At 40.9% G+C, this 16,186-nt stretch overlaps 1 protein-coding gene across 1 annotated transcript in view; it reads right to left on the bottom strand.

Annotated features, from left to right (window-relative positions):
• LOC145671773 (uncharacterized) overlaps positions 1-10,980 on the bottom strand; it is a 49,674-nt gene extending 38,694 nt beyond the window's left edge. The window contains exon 1 of the mRNA XM_081740979.1: positions 9,588-10,980. Coding sequence (XP_081597105.1) covers positions 9,588-10,980 — 1,393 coding nt within the window. The remainder of the gene's footprint in view (positions 1-9,587) is intronic.
• Positions 10,981-16,186: the final 5,206 nt, after the last annotated feature.

The raw sequence follows: 16,186 nt of genomic DNA, 5'->3' as shown, positions 1-16,186 counted from the left end.
ACGTCGAAAATGGCTTGAAACAAAGAGATGCGTTGTCGCCATTATTATTTAACTTCGTCCTGGAATACGCTATAAGGAAAATCAAAGATAGTAACCAGGGCCTAGAGTTGAACGGTATTCACCAGGTTATGGCATATGCTGATGATGTAAATTTGATAAGGGATGATAGGAGGACAATAGAAAGAAATGCAGAGGTCTTATTAAACGCTTGCAGGGACATGGGTCTAGAAGTAAATGCAGAGAAAACTAAATACAGATGGTGATCAGAAAAATGGAAACACCTGTAGTTGGCAACACGTCAGATGTATAGGTTGGCAGTGGTGTCGTGGCGCCCGCAGCACCAGACCGCTAGTGGTGGTGTGTTAGGTCGCTCTCCATACTACGTCAGGCGCAGTGGAACAGCAGTGTCCAGTGGCTGCAACAGACGGAGGTAGTGTAAAATGGGAGACCTCTCAGATTTTCAGAGAGGGCAAATTGTTGGTGCGCGGTTATGTGGAGTGAGTGTGACGGCAGTGGCTACTATGTTAGGTGATGACGGCCTACACAACACATTGGAAAACCACATCGGGGAAGCGGAACAGTGGGCCGAAGAAAATAATGAGTGACAGGTCACGCCGGGTATTAAAGCGCATTGTCACGCAGAACCGTCGTGCCACTGCGGAGCAAGTGATGGAGGAACTCAATCAGCACCTCCCCCATCCTGTTTCGACAATCACAGTTCGCCGCGAATTACATAACATGAACTTACGGGGTCGTGTTGCACGGGCCAAACCGCTCATCAGGGACCATAACGCTTTCGCAGGCCGCAAATGGTGCCGCGACCATGCAACTTGGACCGTTGAGGACTGGAAACGTGTGATATGGTCAGATGAGTCATCCTTCACCCTATTCCCAACCACGGGCCGTGTTTATGTGTGGAGAACGCTACAAAGAAGCTTATGATCTGCAGGATCTCCGCCCAACTTTGAAACATGGAGGCGGCTCGGTGATGCTGTGGGCCGCCATATCATAGTTTTCATTGGGTCCTGTGGTCACACTTAGCGGACGAATCACTGCTAACGATTATGTCGCAATTTTAGGAGACCACTTGCATCCTATGGTCCGGATGTTGTTCCCGGACAATGACGCCATCTTCCAGGATGATAATGCACCCATTCACACAGCTGGCGTTGTTGCAGCGTGGTTTGAGGAACATCGGGACGAAGTTCAACACCTCCCCTGGCCCGCCCAATCCCCAGATCTCAACATAATTGAACATCTGTGGTCCGACTTGGAAACACGACACCGGCGACGATTTCCACCTCCATCCCCTCTCACAGAACTGGCCGATGCCCTGCACGAGGAATGGTGTAAAATTCCACTTGCTACCATTCACGACCTCTATGCCTCCACCCCACGTCGCATCAAGGCTGTTCTGAAGGCGAAAGGTGGCCCGACACCATATTAATCTGGTAAGTTGCAATTTCGTTCAGGTGTTTCCATTTTTCTGATCACCATCTGTACATGGAAGTGCTTCGGGATCGTAATACGGCAAATTGTGGCTGCGTTAAAATATTAAATAATACTTTTGATAAAAAGGATACTTTCTAATATTTGGGATCAATATTAACAGAGGAAAATCATATTCACGAAGAAATTAAATGTCAACTAAAAGGAGGGAATTCGTGTTACTATTCGGTTCAAAATCTCATATCATCGCGAATTCTGTCGAGGAATTTGAAGCTTAAAGTATATAAAACGATAATCATGCCTGTTGTTCTGTATGGTTGCGAAACATGGTCGCTTACTCTGAGGGAAGAACCTAGACTGAAAGTATCTGAGAACAAGATCCTGAGGCGAATATTCGGACCCAAGAGGAACGGGAATGGGGAATGGCGGAAACTTCATAACGAGGAACTACATAATTTATACAGTTTGCCAAACATTGTTAAGGTCATCAAGTCTAGGAGGCTTAGGTGGGCAGCTCATGTAGCTAGACTGGAAGAAAGTAGAAACGCTTTCAAAGTCTTGGTTGGAAGACCAATCGGAAAACGACCATTAGGAAGACCTAGGCGCAGATGGGAGGACAATATTAAGATGGATCTCGCAGAGATAGGAATACAAAGTGGAAACTGGATGCAGTTAGCTAAGGATAGAAATCAGTGGAGAGCTTTTGTGAACGCGGCATTGAACCTCCGGGTTCCATAGGCCATAGAGTTTTAATACCTTCCCGGTGGTTCCATATACATTTCTTTTGGATCTGACGGTAATCCTTGAAGTTACACCGTGCAACATCTCAATGAATGCTGTTAAAGTTGTAAATTTTTTGTTGGTAAAAGGTTATAAGTTATTATTTACTATACTTCATTCGATACAGCTTGTCCCTTGTGACAGTTGCTTTCCTCTGTTTCTTCCTTCCTGCACATGGTCATAACAATTAGGTAAGAAGAACTGTTTCTATGGCACCAGCACGTTCAGTCTATTATAGTGGCTCATTTCTCTCGCTCTGCAATAGTAAACATTCCACCTTTTCACACGTTGCCAATTTGAACATAAACAAATGCACATTGTTTTAGACGAATGTCAACTTGAGTAGTAGACCTCCTCGTTATTAAGAGCTCTTTTGTGTCATTTAATTTTATAAAACAGATTTACTTGCAGTGAATAATTTCGTGTTTCAATACCCAACGCAAAAGCTGGCAACACAGCATTGAGCACCAGGTGCGCGCAGCGAGCTGTCCAAAAGGGCAAGTAGTATGAATTGTAGTATAGATCTCCATGAAATAAAAACATTAATATGTCATTTAAAACTTAATTAGTTGGAACTTTATGAAAGAGAAATGAAATCACAATAACCTCCAAATCGCACTGTTGCTGCGAATGTTTATTTCATGGTTGATGACAAATGTCAAAAGATGGGAGTATAAAATCCTCCGCACGAACAATGAATTCTATTAAAACTGTTAGTCACTCACAATAGAACCAATAAACACACAAAAAGTTTCATATTTGGCAGATAACTCTTCACTAAATAAAGAAAACAAATATTCTTTGAACGAAAAGTAATTTTTGACGTTCTACAAGTAGGCTACTCAAAAGGAATTTTCTCATCTCTGACTTAAAACCTATATATCGTCGCTGCGTCTCAAAGAAACACTATGCTTTAAAACCACAACTTTTCAGAAGCAAAAATCATTCCGAACTCTTAAAATTTTGCCAAATACATGGAAACACATGAAAAATGTAATAAAATTGGTTTTGCATATATTATGCACTGCACATTGTTGTAACTTGCATCATCCGAATGTCAAGCAATGTCACGTGGTATTGTTATTGGGATCAAAATGGTATAAAACGAGCTCTGCGGTGCTTCTAACCAACTTGGCTAGCTCAGCTATATTTTGTAACGTAAGTAAATCAATTATTATGCATTATATAATACGTACATTGTGAGCTAGTGGTCTACTATGCCACGCTTAATTGCATGCATGGGGAGCATGCCCGCGACCGTTCGGTCTATTTAATGGACGGGTTCCGCAAGAATGTAATGCACCCCGCCCGTGGTTGCGCGTGCTTTGGACTTATGTCCTCGTGCACAAGTGCACCGTTAAGATTTGTCCCTTAACCTTAACACCTAAGTGTGTAACCCCCATTCACTGAGGGAGTGGGATACGCCCACTGCGCGGCCAGACCGAAGTCCTGAGTGCCTACCAGTTGACCTACTGGTGGAGGCGGTCCTGCTAGCGAGTCAGGCTCTACCATACTCTGCAGGCATGGTGCCCGAGCGTTATAAGGCGAGCTCACCTCCCGCACATGTTCTCCGTTACCCAGGTCTCTGGGATTAGTTCCCATGTGCTACCGAATCCCACGGTATGACCACAACCCGGCAGAGTCCAACCCAATCCGGGAACCCCAGGCAATGCCCGAGGGGGCTTGTGTCCCGGCCCTGCCTACCTCTATCGTTCAACTGGCAACCGCCGTGTGTAGAGGTACCACACACACGTCGAGATGCTGTGTATCTCATCCCGGATCCAATGGTACGTGTAAGTCACCATTTGAGTTTGGAGCCAGCCCATATCCTGCAGGGTTGCCTCCCTTCCGCGGAATTAGTACCGTTGCCCAGATATCTGGGATTGGACCTTTCCCGTTTCCGTTTGGTCCTCCTACAGGCAGGAATCCGACTCTCCCCTCCCGGTAGGATTGTCCAAGCAATACGGGACTGCCTCTCGTTTACGTGTTGAGGTACCACGTACACGCTGAGATACTCTGTATCTCTTCCCGGACCCAACAACACGTGTAGGTCGCCATTTGGGAGAAGGGCCATGGCCACTGCTCTCCCCCGGTAGGGTCGCCCAAAGGACTACCTCACTTTTTACCGTGTTGAGGTACCACGTACGCTACCAGACCCAATGGGACGCGTTAGTTTCCCATTTGGGAGTCAGCGAGAGACCCATAGGAATCCCTCATCCCCTGGCAGGGTTATAATACGTACAAGTGAAATGAGCATTATCTTTTAATATTATTTTAATGATAAAAGTGTTATGAAACTTTTAAAAACGGGACGGGTTAGAACCAACGCCAAAAACGATTTTTATTACTAGCCTGCGCGCTAGCGTGCTCACCCCCGATGCCCGACAGCAGTTCGCGTTTGATTTGTGCTATATGTATGATACATGACGAGAAACGGAAAACTTTAACCAATCGGAATGATGTATTTAGCTCCCATGGCTAGCGACAGCGTGATTAAAATATATGCATAAACTACACGATCCGTTCGGGAGAGTAATGCTCTCGCAAGTACGTTCTTTCGCGCACTACTCTAGCCAGCTGTTTTACGCGCTATCCTAGCCAGCTGTTTTAAGTTTATTACAAAATTTATATCATGGAGGTCAAGGTGGAACAAAACGAGTCCTGCGGGGCTTCTAACACGTTCCTACTACTACTACTACTATGCACAAAAGTAAATAAATCACTTTTTGAGTATTATTTTCATCTAATTTAAATTAAAAAAGTGTTATAAAAATGTAAAAAAAATAACTTTCCTAGGGCCGGGTTTGAACCCACGCCGAAAACGATAGCCGTTACTAGCACTAGCACGCACAGCCACGAGAACCGAGAGCATCAAGAGTTTGATTTCTGGTACTTGAATGCAACGTGGCAAGAAATGGATAACACCAACCAATCAGAATTGTGTATTTCGTTCCTACTTTCCGGAGCATTACTCGCCCGAGCTAGTCCTTAAACAACAGATAAATCAGTCTTAGTCGAAATATTTAGCTAATCTTTTCTTTTTCTTTTCTGGCTTATACGATATTTAAAAGCATTTTCGCCCTAAATATCGTATACAGATATACATGAAGGTTAAACAAACGTTATAGTTGCAGTTTCTCTGTAGAAGACTCAACAGAAATATTTATAATACTCTAAGAATCACTAAGTGAAAAAGAATGAATTTTTTTATACTCTTTAGGTTAAGGAGAAGGATGATTAATGAAAATAAACATGTTTTTCTGTTCTTCCACCGAGAATCGAACCTGGGATCATGTACAACAACGACACACGCCCTAGTCGCTGGATCAGTACCAGGAGGGCTATCTCCTGTTGGCATAGCGAGAAAATAAAATACATTTACTATTAAATTTTTAGTATACTGATTGCGGAAATATCAACTTTCTTTCCTTCGCACTTACAGCTGCATATGTTGTATTTTCTTCGAAACGAACGATACAACAATATTAACGATAATCTTGAATTTGAAAAAAATAATTTCGCAGGCTAGGTTAAAGGAGACGGTGATGAGAAATGAATGAAATGTTGGAATGAAGAAAGTGGGAAGAAACGGAAGAACCCCGAGGAAACCCACGCACACGGTGTTTGTCCACCACAAAGTTCACTCGGTGCGAGCTGGGATCGAACCAGGGATCCCATGTACCAGAGGTGAACGCTCTACCACTGAGCCACCACGACCGCTCTTTGAAGTTGAATCAGTTATCTCTACGTATCCCTAACAAAGAGTACATTTTCCCCATTAACTAAGAAACCTATCCAAACCACTATTAGAGTGCGAGAAAGAGGTGTGTGCGATTAAAAGAGCTGACATTTTCGAGCTATTTAATTGCTTTCAACTGAAAATGCAATTTTTACTTTTTCTTTTAGTATAGTAAAATGAACAAATTACAAGTTTTCTTTTATTAAAAACCAACTTAAAACTCAATGCAAGTTAACAAATTTAGTGAAGTCTGACTCATGGTGGGCTGACAGTTATAGAAAGATCTAATATAGAATTAATTCTAATAACCATGAATGAAAAGTTTTGCAAGTTAGGTATTTATTACGACATAAAATGAAAAAGTTATGTGATCCATAGTTTAGTAATTAAAACGTCAATGCCTTTCACATAACACAGTAAAGTTGTTCCATCTATTGAGTACTGAATCTCTCTATTTAAATGAATATACAAAAAAAAATTATACAAAGTTCCTCAGATAGGAACGATTGAATATTTTTGTCTTTATGTAATTTCTGCCTTCTATTTCAATACATTTGATCTTTTAAATGTATAATGAAAGATCAAAATTTAAATTCAATAGTTTTAATACAGATCTCTGCTCGGGGAGATGTCAAAGTGGCAAAAGTTACTTTCATTGCAAGGAAGAATTTTCGTATCCAAGGTATTCAGTTCCAATTTAAAAGATTATATATATAGTGGTTACCGGAGAATTTTGCATTCAAAGGAAGAACCGTAAAAAAATAGATGGAGCAAAAGAAGGAAGGGTAGGTGAATAGAACGAAAAAAGTAATAGCACTTAAGGGGAAGTTACTCAGTCAAGGTACAGTAGATTTATTGAGACATGAGACATCTGTAGTCCTCTGTAGAACACCGTAGAACAGAATCCAGTTGAAAATGCCTAGTACAAGGATTACCCAGGCGAAAGTAAGCATCGTGGTCAGGTCAGATAAGAGCGTACAGGAAGTAAGACCGATAAAATGTTACTTAGCGACTGTAGTTGAGTTGCTGGTTCAATCAAGTGTCTAAGTGTGTCCCTAGATCGTTAACACGTTAACTACCGGCCAAAATTAGCTGGTTAGGCCCTAGGCGTCATTGATGCAATATTATGTGACTCTCACTGAAATATTCACTGGTTGCTATAATCCTCCTCCCATAGAGTTAGTAAGCAAAAATCTTTTTCACAGGCCATTACTTCCGGTATACTTTGGTGCGCCGTGTTGGTCCGACAGCACGAATAAGTAGCTTTAGTTGTGAGCCAACGGCTGGGAATAGAGTCATAAACTCAATTCGTCCCATCGGACCGACGCGGCGCAGTAGGAAAATTCACTGTTGGGTCCATCGGCCCAACACGGCAGCCAACGTGTTAATCAGCAGACACTATCAGAGTAATGGGGTTGTCTACTAGCACTCATTATATACAGTACACCATCAGAAGAGTGTAAGACTAGCCTTACATTTATAGCCTCCCCGAGTTTTAGAGATCTGCATGGACCGGAATGTTTAGCCTGGACCCGGCCAGACCCGAGTCCGATGTATATTTTAGCATTTAGGTTTGCTGAACCGAAAATAAGCTCGAATTACTCAAACTTAATCATAAATACAAAATTGTATTGTTATTTACGATTTTTTTTTTTTTTTTTTTGAGTGGTGGGTAGTGACAGTACTTTATTTATTGAGTTGGAAGGTGTTTGGGCATCAATTTAAGTATAACATAGGTTTATTGCTGAAGAACTTGGAACGAATGGGTATAAAGAAACGGCCACTAGAGGGTTTCGCCCTCTCTCTTGGCCAGGGGTGTGGGAGCATCAATTATTCTTTATTAAACTCATAGCTGGTCAAAGAGCTGTGAAACAATTATTGTTATTATACACTAATAAAAATCAAAAAATAAAGATATTAAACAACAATAACATTAATAATATATGAATAATAACAAACTAGTAAAAAAAGGTGCACATACAAAAGATAACAAAAAGGTGCGGAAAAAAAACTGAAACGAATAAATAACGTAGAAAATGCAAAAAATGGAAAAATGATGATGAGTGAGGTGCTCGTAACGCCACAACACAACATATAGATGTTAGTACGAACAAATGCAGATTAATCTTCTGTCCTGGGGCGGCTCAGGACTGATGAGAAACATGGGGTAAGCCCAGATTAGTGTTGCAGTGAGACAAGTGCTATGATGGAAAAAGATGCGGAAGATGTTGATGGATGAGTTGGTGACGGAAGAAGGTGGCATGATGATGATCTGCTGGAAGAGTGCGGATGTATATGGAAAGCAAAACTCTGAGTGGTGTATAGCAGTACTTAGATTGAGATTCTTGTTGTAAATCTGTAAATATGGTGTCAAGAAAGATATCCTTACGATCTTGGAGACTGGTAGTTATGAACTTCTGACGCAATTGTGCTATGTGTTGAACAAGCGGAGGAAAGGTAATTTTGTCATACAAGTCAGCATTATGATACGGAAGTTTTATCCTAAATGCAAGACGAATGGCATGTCTCTCAAGAATTTCAAGTCTATTGTAAAATTTCGGAGGCGCTGAACACCAGGCTATGTGTCCAAATGTAAGTATACTCCGCATAAATGCTTTGTATGTGTTAAGCAATAATTTGGAATTTAAACCCCAGGTCTGGCCAACCAGACGACGAAGAAGTTGTAAGCGGTTCTTTGCTTTGAGAACAAGTTTCTGAAGCTGGGGTGTCCATCGCAACTTATCATCAAAAATGATTCCTAAGTATGTTACTGTTTTAGCTGGTTGAAGAAAGTGATCTCCCACACGTATCTGTAGTAAATTTGGATTTCGTCTAACTTTGCTGCGGCATTTAGGAGGTAAAATAACAAGTGTTTGTGTTTTGTCTTCATTAACTGAAAGTCTTCATTTACTACACCAATTCAGAAAGCTAGTAATTGTAGTCTGTAAGTTTGTATTAATCTGCTGTATCGTGTTTCCCAGTGTAAGAAAAGCTGTATCATCAGCATATTGAAAGAGATAAGTGTTCGGCGATGGAGACGGTAAATCGGAAGCATAGAGTATGTATAAAAGAGGAGATAGACTAGAACCTTGCGGTACTCCTGTGTATGGAAAGACTGGATGTGATAATGAATTGTTTATGCTGACGTAGGCTATTCGGTTGAGTATAAAAGAAAATATGACTCGGAGGTATGTAACAGGAAGACCCAGTTTAAGAAGTTTATAAAATAATCCATAATGCCAAATCCGATCAAAAGCTTTTTCCAGATCCATTAAAACGAGACAGGACGGAAGAGACTTATTATAATGATTGGTAATAATGGTAGTTAGACGAAGTAGTTGATCATTTATGCTATAATGAGGTCGAAATCCAGTTTGATGGAGAGGTAGAAGTTGTAGATCCATAATGTATGGGTGTAAACGAGATACGAGTATTTTTTCAAAGACTTTACCTAACGTGGAAGTTAACTGGATTGGACGATAGGACTGTACGGAATGCGGTGGTTTGTTGGGTTTCAGAAACATACAGACTTTAGATACCTTCCACTCAAGAGGATAGAAACCAGTTCGAAGCATAAATGTATATATCGATGCTAGAAATATGAAAAAAATTGCCGAACATTCCTTAAGTAATCTGTAAGTTATTTGATCAAAGCCTGGGGCAGTACTACGTTTCCGCTTGATGATGGACTGTATCTCCGCGGAAGTGATTTCACGAGTCAAAGGATTATCCGATTCTAAAGTATGCTGGATGGAAGGTTGAAGTAATTGTGCAATTGCCTCTTCAGAAACTCTAGGGCTGAATGGATGTGTGCAAGGCGGAGGTGTAAATACTGACTGCAGATGTGTGGCTAAAGCGTCTGCTTTATCTTGATCTGTATCTAGAGATTGATTATCCTGTATGAGAGGATAAGATGAACTAACTGTCTGTCCAGTTAGAAGATGAAATTTTTTCCAGTATTTCGTGGGATGTGACTCTGTATTCAATTGATTGCATGCTTTGCTCCAGGTAAGCCGTTTATGAGCAACAATATAGTTATGAACTGTCCTTTGCCATCGTCTTGCTTGAGTCAAATACTCTGGATTCCGTGTTTGTTCGTATTTTCGAAAGTAAGTGCGAGACTTTTTGACGAGAGTCAAGTACTGCGGAGGTAGCATAGGTTGGTATGTTTTGCCTCGATATGTAGGTATGTTTTTGTTGGCGCTACTGGTGATAGCTGTGCTAATGCTATCGACGGTATTATTAAGGTCGGTCTCTGATGTCGGTGGTACTAAGGAGGCAAGAGCAGCATCTATATCAGTACGAAACTGATCCCAGTTCGCCTTGTCGTATAACATGATAGTTCTCATAGTTGATTCAGATATTTGTCGTCTTTGATGGTTGATAACGACTTTCACCGGAAGATGGTCGCTGCCGATACAATCTAGTACATGTATATTACATTTACCGACCATAGAGGCAGTGCTAATAACAACATCGGGTGTAGTCTGACTGCTTGGTCGCGTATGTTTGGGCAATTGATGGACATGCCCATTTAAATTAAGAGTTATATGATCGAAAAACTCAGCTTTATCACGGGCAGAGCGACTGTGAATATTAACGTCGGCTAATATGACAAGATGTTTAAAGTGGTGAAACAAATAGGTGAAGAAGGCAAGAGGAATGATATGACCTGGTCGAACGTATATTGTAGCTACTGTTAATATAAGGTGAGGAACGTAAACTGTTGTCACTAGGTGTTCCGGTAACTGCATATGCTGTGGAACAGAGTTGCATCTATAAGTGAGTTTATTACGAATTCCAATAGCAGCGCCACCTTGGGCTCTTACGTTATTGTCTCCATAATCGCAGCGAAAAAATTGATATCGAGGAAATCGGACGTAAGTAGCAGGTTTGAGTGCAGTCTCATTTAGTACAAATAAATCGATATTTTCCTCAAGCAGTAACTGCTCAAATAGTATTCGGTGTTGCGCTAAAGAACGAATGTTCAGAAAAAGAAGTGTCAGAGCCATATTCATACACAAAATTACGGACTTAAACTGCAGTGTCTCGGGGAGCAATATGGAAGTGAACGTACGGTCCAGAATATGTAGCATACAAGTTAACTTGAAATATAGCGGAGGCTGCTGCAATAACATGATCTAATATAAGTTGACGTTGGAATGGGAAAATATTTTGTAATATGAGTGTTATGTAGCGGAGAAAGTTTTCCACAATAAGAGGAGAGGTGATAGACTGTGACAAAGGCACGTTAGAATCTATGGTACGTAGCGGTACCGTCATCTCCGGGTGGTCAGGAGTTGGATTCGGTTTCCCTTTACATTTATAACTATAAGTTGGATGCTTGTCACTGGAACAGGTCGAGCATAGAGGTGGTTTTCCCGTATTCGGACACTCTTTAGTATCATGGTTGCCAGCACAGTAACCGCATTTTACGACATTTGGACACTTAGCCGTTATATGTTGGTTATACACCTGACACCTTTCACATCTAATGGGAAGAGGGAGGCTTGTTCGGGATGGTTCCACCCTATGACGTTTCTTAAATATGTATGCGCCATCTTGTAATAATGCATCGATGGAGGATTGAGAAGTAGTCAGGACTCTCACCATATATGTTGGACCGTTATTATTTCGGATACGAATACATTTGGACACTTCAATGCCCTCTGCTTTTAGCTCCTCAAGCACCTCATCGTCTGTTATTTCAGGTAGAACTCCGCGAATAACTACAGACATCATTGGTGTTCTTGAAGGTGGAGGAGTTTGCTTGATTTTGTCAGGAAGCTTAGACAGTTGTGCAGATTTGCCAAAAATCTCATAACTGGCTTTATTACGGAGAGTAATGCCAAAAGTTTCGTCCTGAGATTTAATAATAACACCGCCCCTGGTGAAAACTATCTGTTGGATACTGGCCCTTGGAAGATATTTAATAATCTGATTAAAGATATGGCGGGTGTTACTGTACTTTGGGTCAAAGTTAGTAAGAAGAAAAGAATGCAATTTAGGACGAGCAAGAGTTGCTGCATATGACGGTTGTAATCCATCAGTAGATTTGCTAGGATCCCCAGTGGTCGTCTGCATTGGTTCTGATTCTTCCGGCTTGCGAATGTAGGTAGGAGAACGAGATCTGGAACGCTTATCAGCCGACTCTAAACTACCCTCCGAGAGCTGACGGGTACGTCGATTGGTTCGCGGATCGCGTTTGGCATCAACCACAGCTTTACTTGTGGGACCTTGAACTAATCCCGGTAGCTTATGCATGGTGCGATAAAAATATGCACCGCATAAAGTGATGTAAACAACACCCCGCTCAGATAGTACTACAGGTAGCCCTAACAAAGCGACAAAAGAGTTGGTCAAACTGTGATTACAAGCAATGACCTTCAAAAATTTAAGATAAACCCTCCAGAAGATGAAGATCCTCTGTCAATCTCCTATGTAGGGTATCTGCGCTGGTCTCACAAGTACGTTTGCAATACTTGATCACTGCGTAGCACAGTAACTAACTACAAGAGGAGCTAGGTTCGCAGTAAGTATCCTTATTTACGAAATTAGAGGTTTAATTTTAAAATAGTGCTTTAAAAGTTCTCCAGGAAGAGCGGCCAATAAACATCATTGTACAACACATTTGCAAAGTTAGGTCCAAAAAGGCCCGAGAACTGTGGTTGTATATTTAAGAATTTACGGCTCGAGCACGACCCGGGCCCGAAGTGCTTTGTAGGCTCGAGTCCAGCCCGCAGGCTTGCTCCGAGCCCGTGCAGACCTCTACCGTGTTTTACTGCAATTAATGCATGTGTATGAAATATTTATGAGACTTTAAAAGAAGTCGCGTGATTCCTCAGTATCATTCTTTTGTTTCATGCGGTCTCCATGGAGAATAGGGGCCTACCACCATTTGCAGTGAATGTCCGCGAATCGGCCCCATCCTAACCCGCACTAATTTTAAAACGTATGGCAAAAATTAGTGCCCAATCAGTACTGACAACTTATATTGTTAACAATATTTTTGCTGTTACACAAACATCAAGAAACAGAAAAGATTCTGGGTTGGGCTAGGTTCACACTAGCCCCACCTACTCAGCACATTAAGATGAAACCTACACACAAAGTTAGTGTTAAATTAGTGCTGACGATTCCGCATACAAAGAAAATTAGTGCTATGTATCTTATGTTAAGAACGAGTGATCGATTGTTTTCTTTGATGATGCCGCCCCTAAACATTTTCGAATATATTTGGCCTTCTGATAATAGTACTAATTTTGTTTCTATGCGGCATCATGAACACTAACTTAACCCTATCTTTGTGTCTAGGTTTCATTTCAATCGGTTGAGTGGGTGGGGTTAGTATGAACTAGCCCCACCCAGAATATATTTTTTTTTTGACGTTTGTGTAATAGCACGATTTTTTTAAACATTACAGATCGCAGGGGTGCCCACAAGGGGGGGGCTATGACGCAAACTGCGTCATTGAAATATTTGGGGGGGTTAAAAATCTATACAAATATGTTTGATGGGGGGGGGGTAAAATTAATCGAAAAGATTTTTTCATGGAAGAACACCTACGGATAGACAATTGGGGGGGTCCGTCATGGACATAAGGGGGGGTGGGCACCACTGTAGATCGTCAGCATTAATTGGGCACTAATTTTTAGCATATGTTTTAAATCAGTGCCTGTGTGGGTTGGGTCAGCTTCATGGTCCTTTGCAGTGATATTACCCGAGCGTGATATTGCCTGAGTTCATTTACATTTCCTATAAGGAAGTTTCCCTGCTCTCTGTCTCTTATTCTTGCATATGTAATTTCTTACTTAATAAAACAAGATATTATGTCCTTGAACCTCACATATGGTTAATCTATGTAGTCTGCACTTTTCAATGTCATAGAAGAAATTGTCGATGAACCAGGAAATAACAAGGGGAACGTTAAGCAAAAACTATTGGAAGAGTGTCGGGAAGAGGGAGTCGAAGTTTGATTTTGAGCCAAGGAACATGTAACAGCACGCACTACGATTTTGAGTTCCGTACAAGTCATACATTTCTCTAGCTTTGCGAGCATTAATTATCTTTGTCATAGTTAAGTAATTGGAGATAATATTTTGTCGTTTATAAAGTTGTTCTAATCTCGATTGAGTTGATGACCGCAGACACACCGGCTTCACTGTTCGAGTCGCGCTGGACCTTAACTTCCTTCATCGTCTACCTACAAGGAAAGATCAAAGAGACCTACGAATGGATGAGAGTCGATCCGCCAATGGAACTATGAGGGAAGGAACACCGAAACCTGAGAATGAGTTCGAGAAAATTAACCTATCCAAATAGCAGCGCCGCAATCTGGGGGGAGGGGCAAGCATTAGTACGTGTATTTGGGCCCCCTAGAAAAAGTTGTTTTGCTAATTCGTAGACCCCCTCTTTCCATCTTTCTCTTACTCTTTATGGGCTCCCGGAGCCTGTAGCTCTCCCTCACAGCAAGGTGTACGGGGTCGTTAGTTACGCCCCTGAACCCGTTCCATACATAACAAATTAATAAAGGGGACAATATTCACAAATCGCAAAGCCATACGAATAAATATTATTTCTAGGGCCCCTAATAATAGACATTTACTGAACTGGGCCCACGACTCATTTTTGTGTTATTTACCTTTTGTATGCTGTTTTGTTTATGTAATGTAGTGAACCTGTTTGATGCTTCATTTATAATTTCATGTTCGTATCGTATATGGAGTATGAAAATTTTGTCTTAAAATGGGCCCTCCCCTCGAACGACGGGAGCTTCCCTGGAAGGCAGTTGCCCCCTGCCCCTCACAAGTTACGGCCCTGCCAAACAGCTATTTTCCTTCTTACTAATTTCTACCCTCTCGACATCACAATCTGTTTCATTTTGTATTTATTCAGTCACATTTAAATGCAACCCAGGCCAGATCGCGTATCTTACGCTCTGCCACACATAAGTTTTACAAAATCCTGGGCGCAATTTGTCATAAAATGACATTTCCAACGTTTCGATTTATACTTGTTATTTGAGCTTTTGAGCTGACAAGTAGCGGTTATACAATAATATTTTACTGTTTTGCTCTAAAAAAAAATCAAATTTTTTGAAAGGTTGAACTGATTATGCCTAGGTTTGGTAGCCAAGGGCGCCGATTTCTCTGTAAATTTGGGGGGGAGGCATTTAGATTCAGAAGGTATATATATGAGGATTTCAAGACAAATTGCATTCAAATTATGCCAAATATTGTATATTCATAAATACAATACGGGGCCCACATAAACTTTGGGGGCCCCGGAACCCCAGGATCGGCGTCGTTGTTGGTAACCTAGGAGATAGATGTTACGAAAATAATTATTTAAAGTTGGTCCGATACTGAATTTTGCAAAGGAACTCTATTAGCCTTAGTAAACCGATGCTAGTCTTTTTCTATTATTATTAAAAGGCTACTACGGTGGTTCAGTTATAGAGCGTTTACCCCTGGTGCCTAGTGTCCCTGGTTCGATTCCAGCAAGTGAATTTTGTGGTAGACAAACACCAGGTGCGTGATTTTTCTCGGGGTTCTCTCGTTTTCTCCCACTTTATTCATTCCATAATTTCATTCCTTTCTCATCACCACCGTCTCCTTCAGCCTAGCCGACAAAACCGTGAGATGTATATCTTAACGATTTTCTTTTCTTTTTTCTTTTTTGCTTTTTTTCTTAAACCGATATATACAAACATACTGTCCATCATTAAAGTTTTAAAATAGCTTTGTGAGATAATTAAATTCACATCATTTTTCGATATCCATTATTCTAAAGTAAGTTAACTCATATAAGGTACCGTATATATACGCAGTATTTTATAATATTGTACATCATTCTGCAATAGAGGGCAAGGTTAATCTACAGCCGTTAGCTTTGTCTCTGGGGTCTTCATTTATGTATGTATTTATTCTCTAATGAAATTTCTATATTTTTTTTTAAAAAAAAAGGTTCGAAATAAGACAAATATGTGAAAAGAAAAATGTCAGAAAAATCTAGCTACATCAAAAAATAATAATGAAAACAATGGTAATAAAAGTACAGCAAAAAATCTTATAACAAAAATGGCTTCCAATCATTCTTGAAGAATCAATCAAATCGAGGAGTCGTACGTACATAACAATGTAGAGAGAGAAAGTCAGAGAGACAGAGAGGAGGGGGACTTTCCCTCTCCCCCAGAGTTACCGTTGCTTAGCAACCCTG

The sequence above is a fragment of the Thermobia domestica genome, chromosome 15 (genome assembly GCF_964235325.1).
Source record: "Thermobia domestica chromosome 15, izTheDome1.hap1.1, whole genome shotgun sequence".
Lineage (NCBI taxonomy): Eukaryota > Metazoa > Arthropoda > Insecta > Zygentoma > Lepismatidae > Thermobia > Thermobia domestica.
The sequence above is the reverse complement of the archived record's forward strand: the minus strand, read 5'-3'. Positions and strand labels throughout refer to the sequence as shown.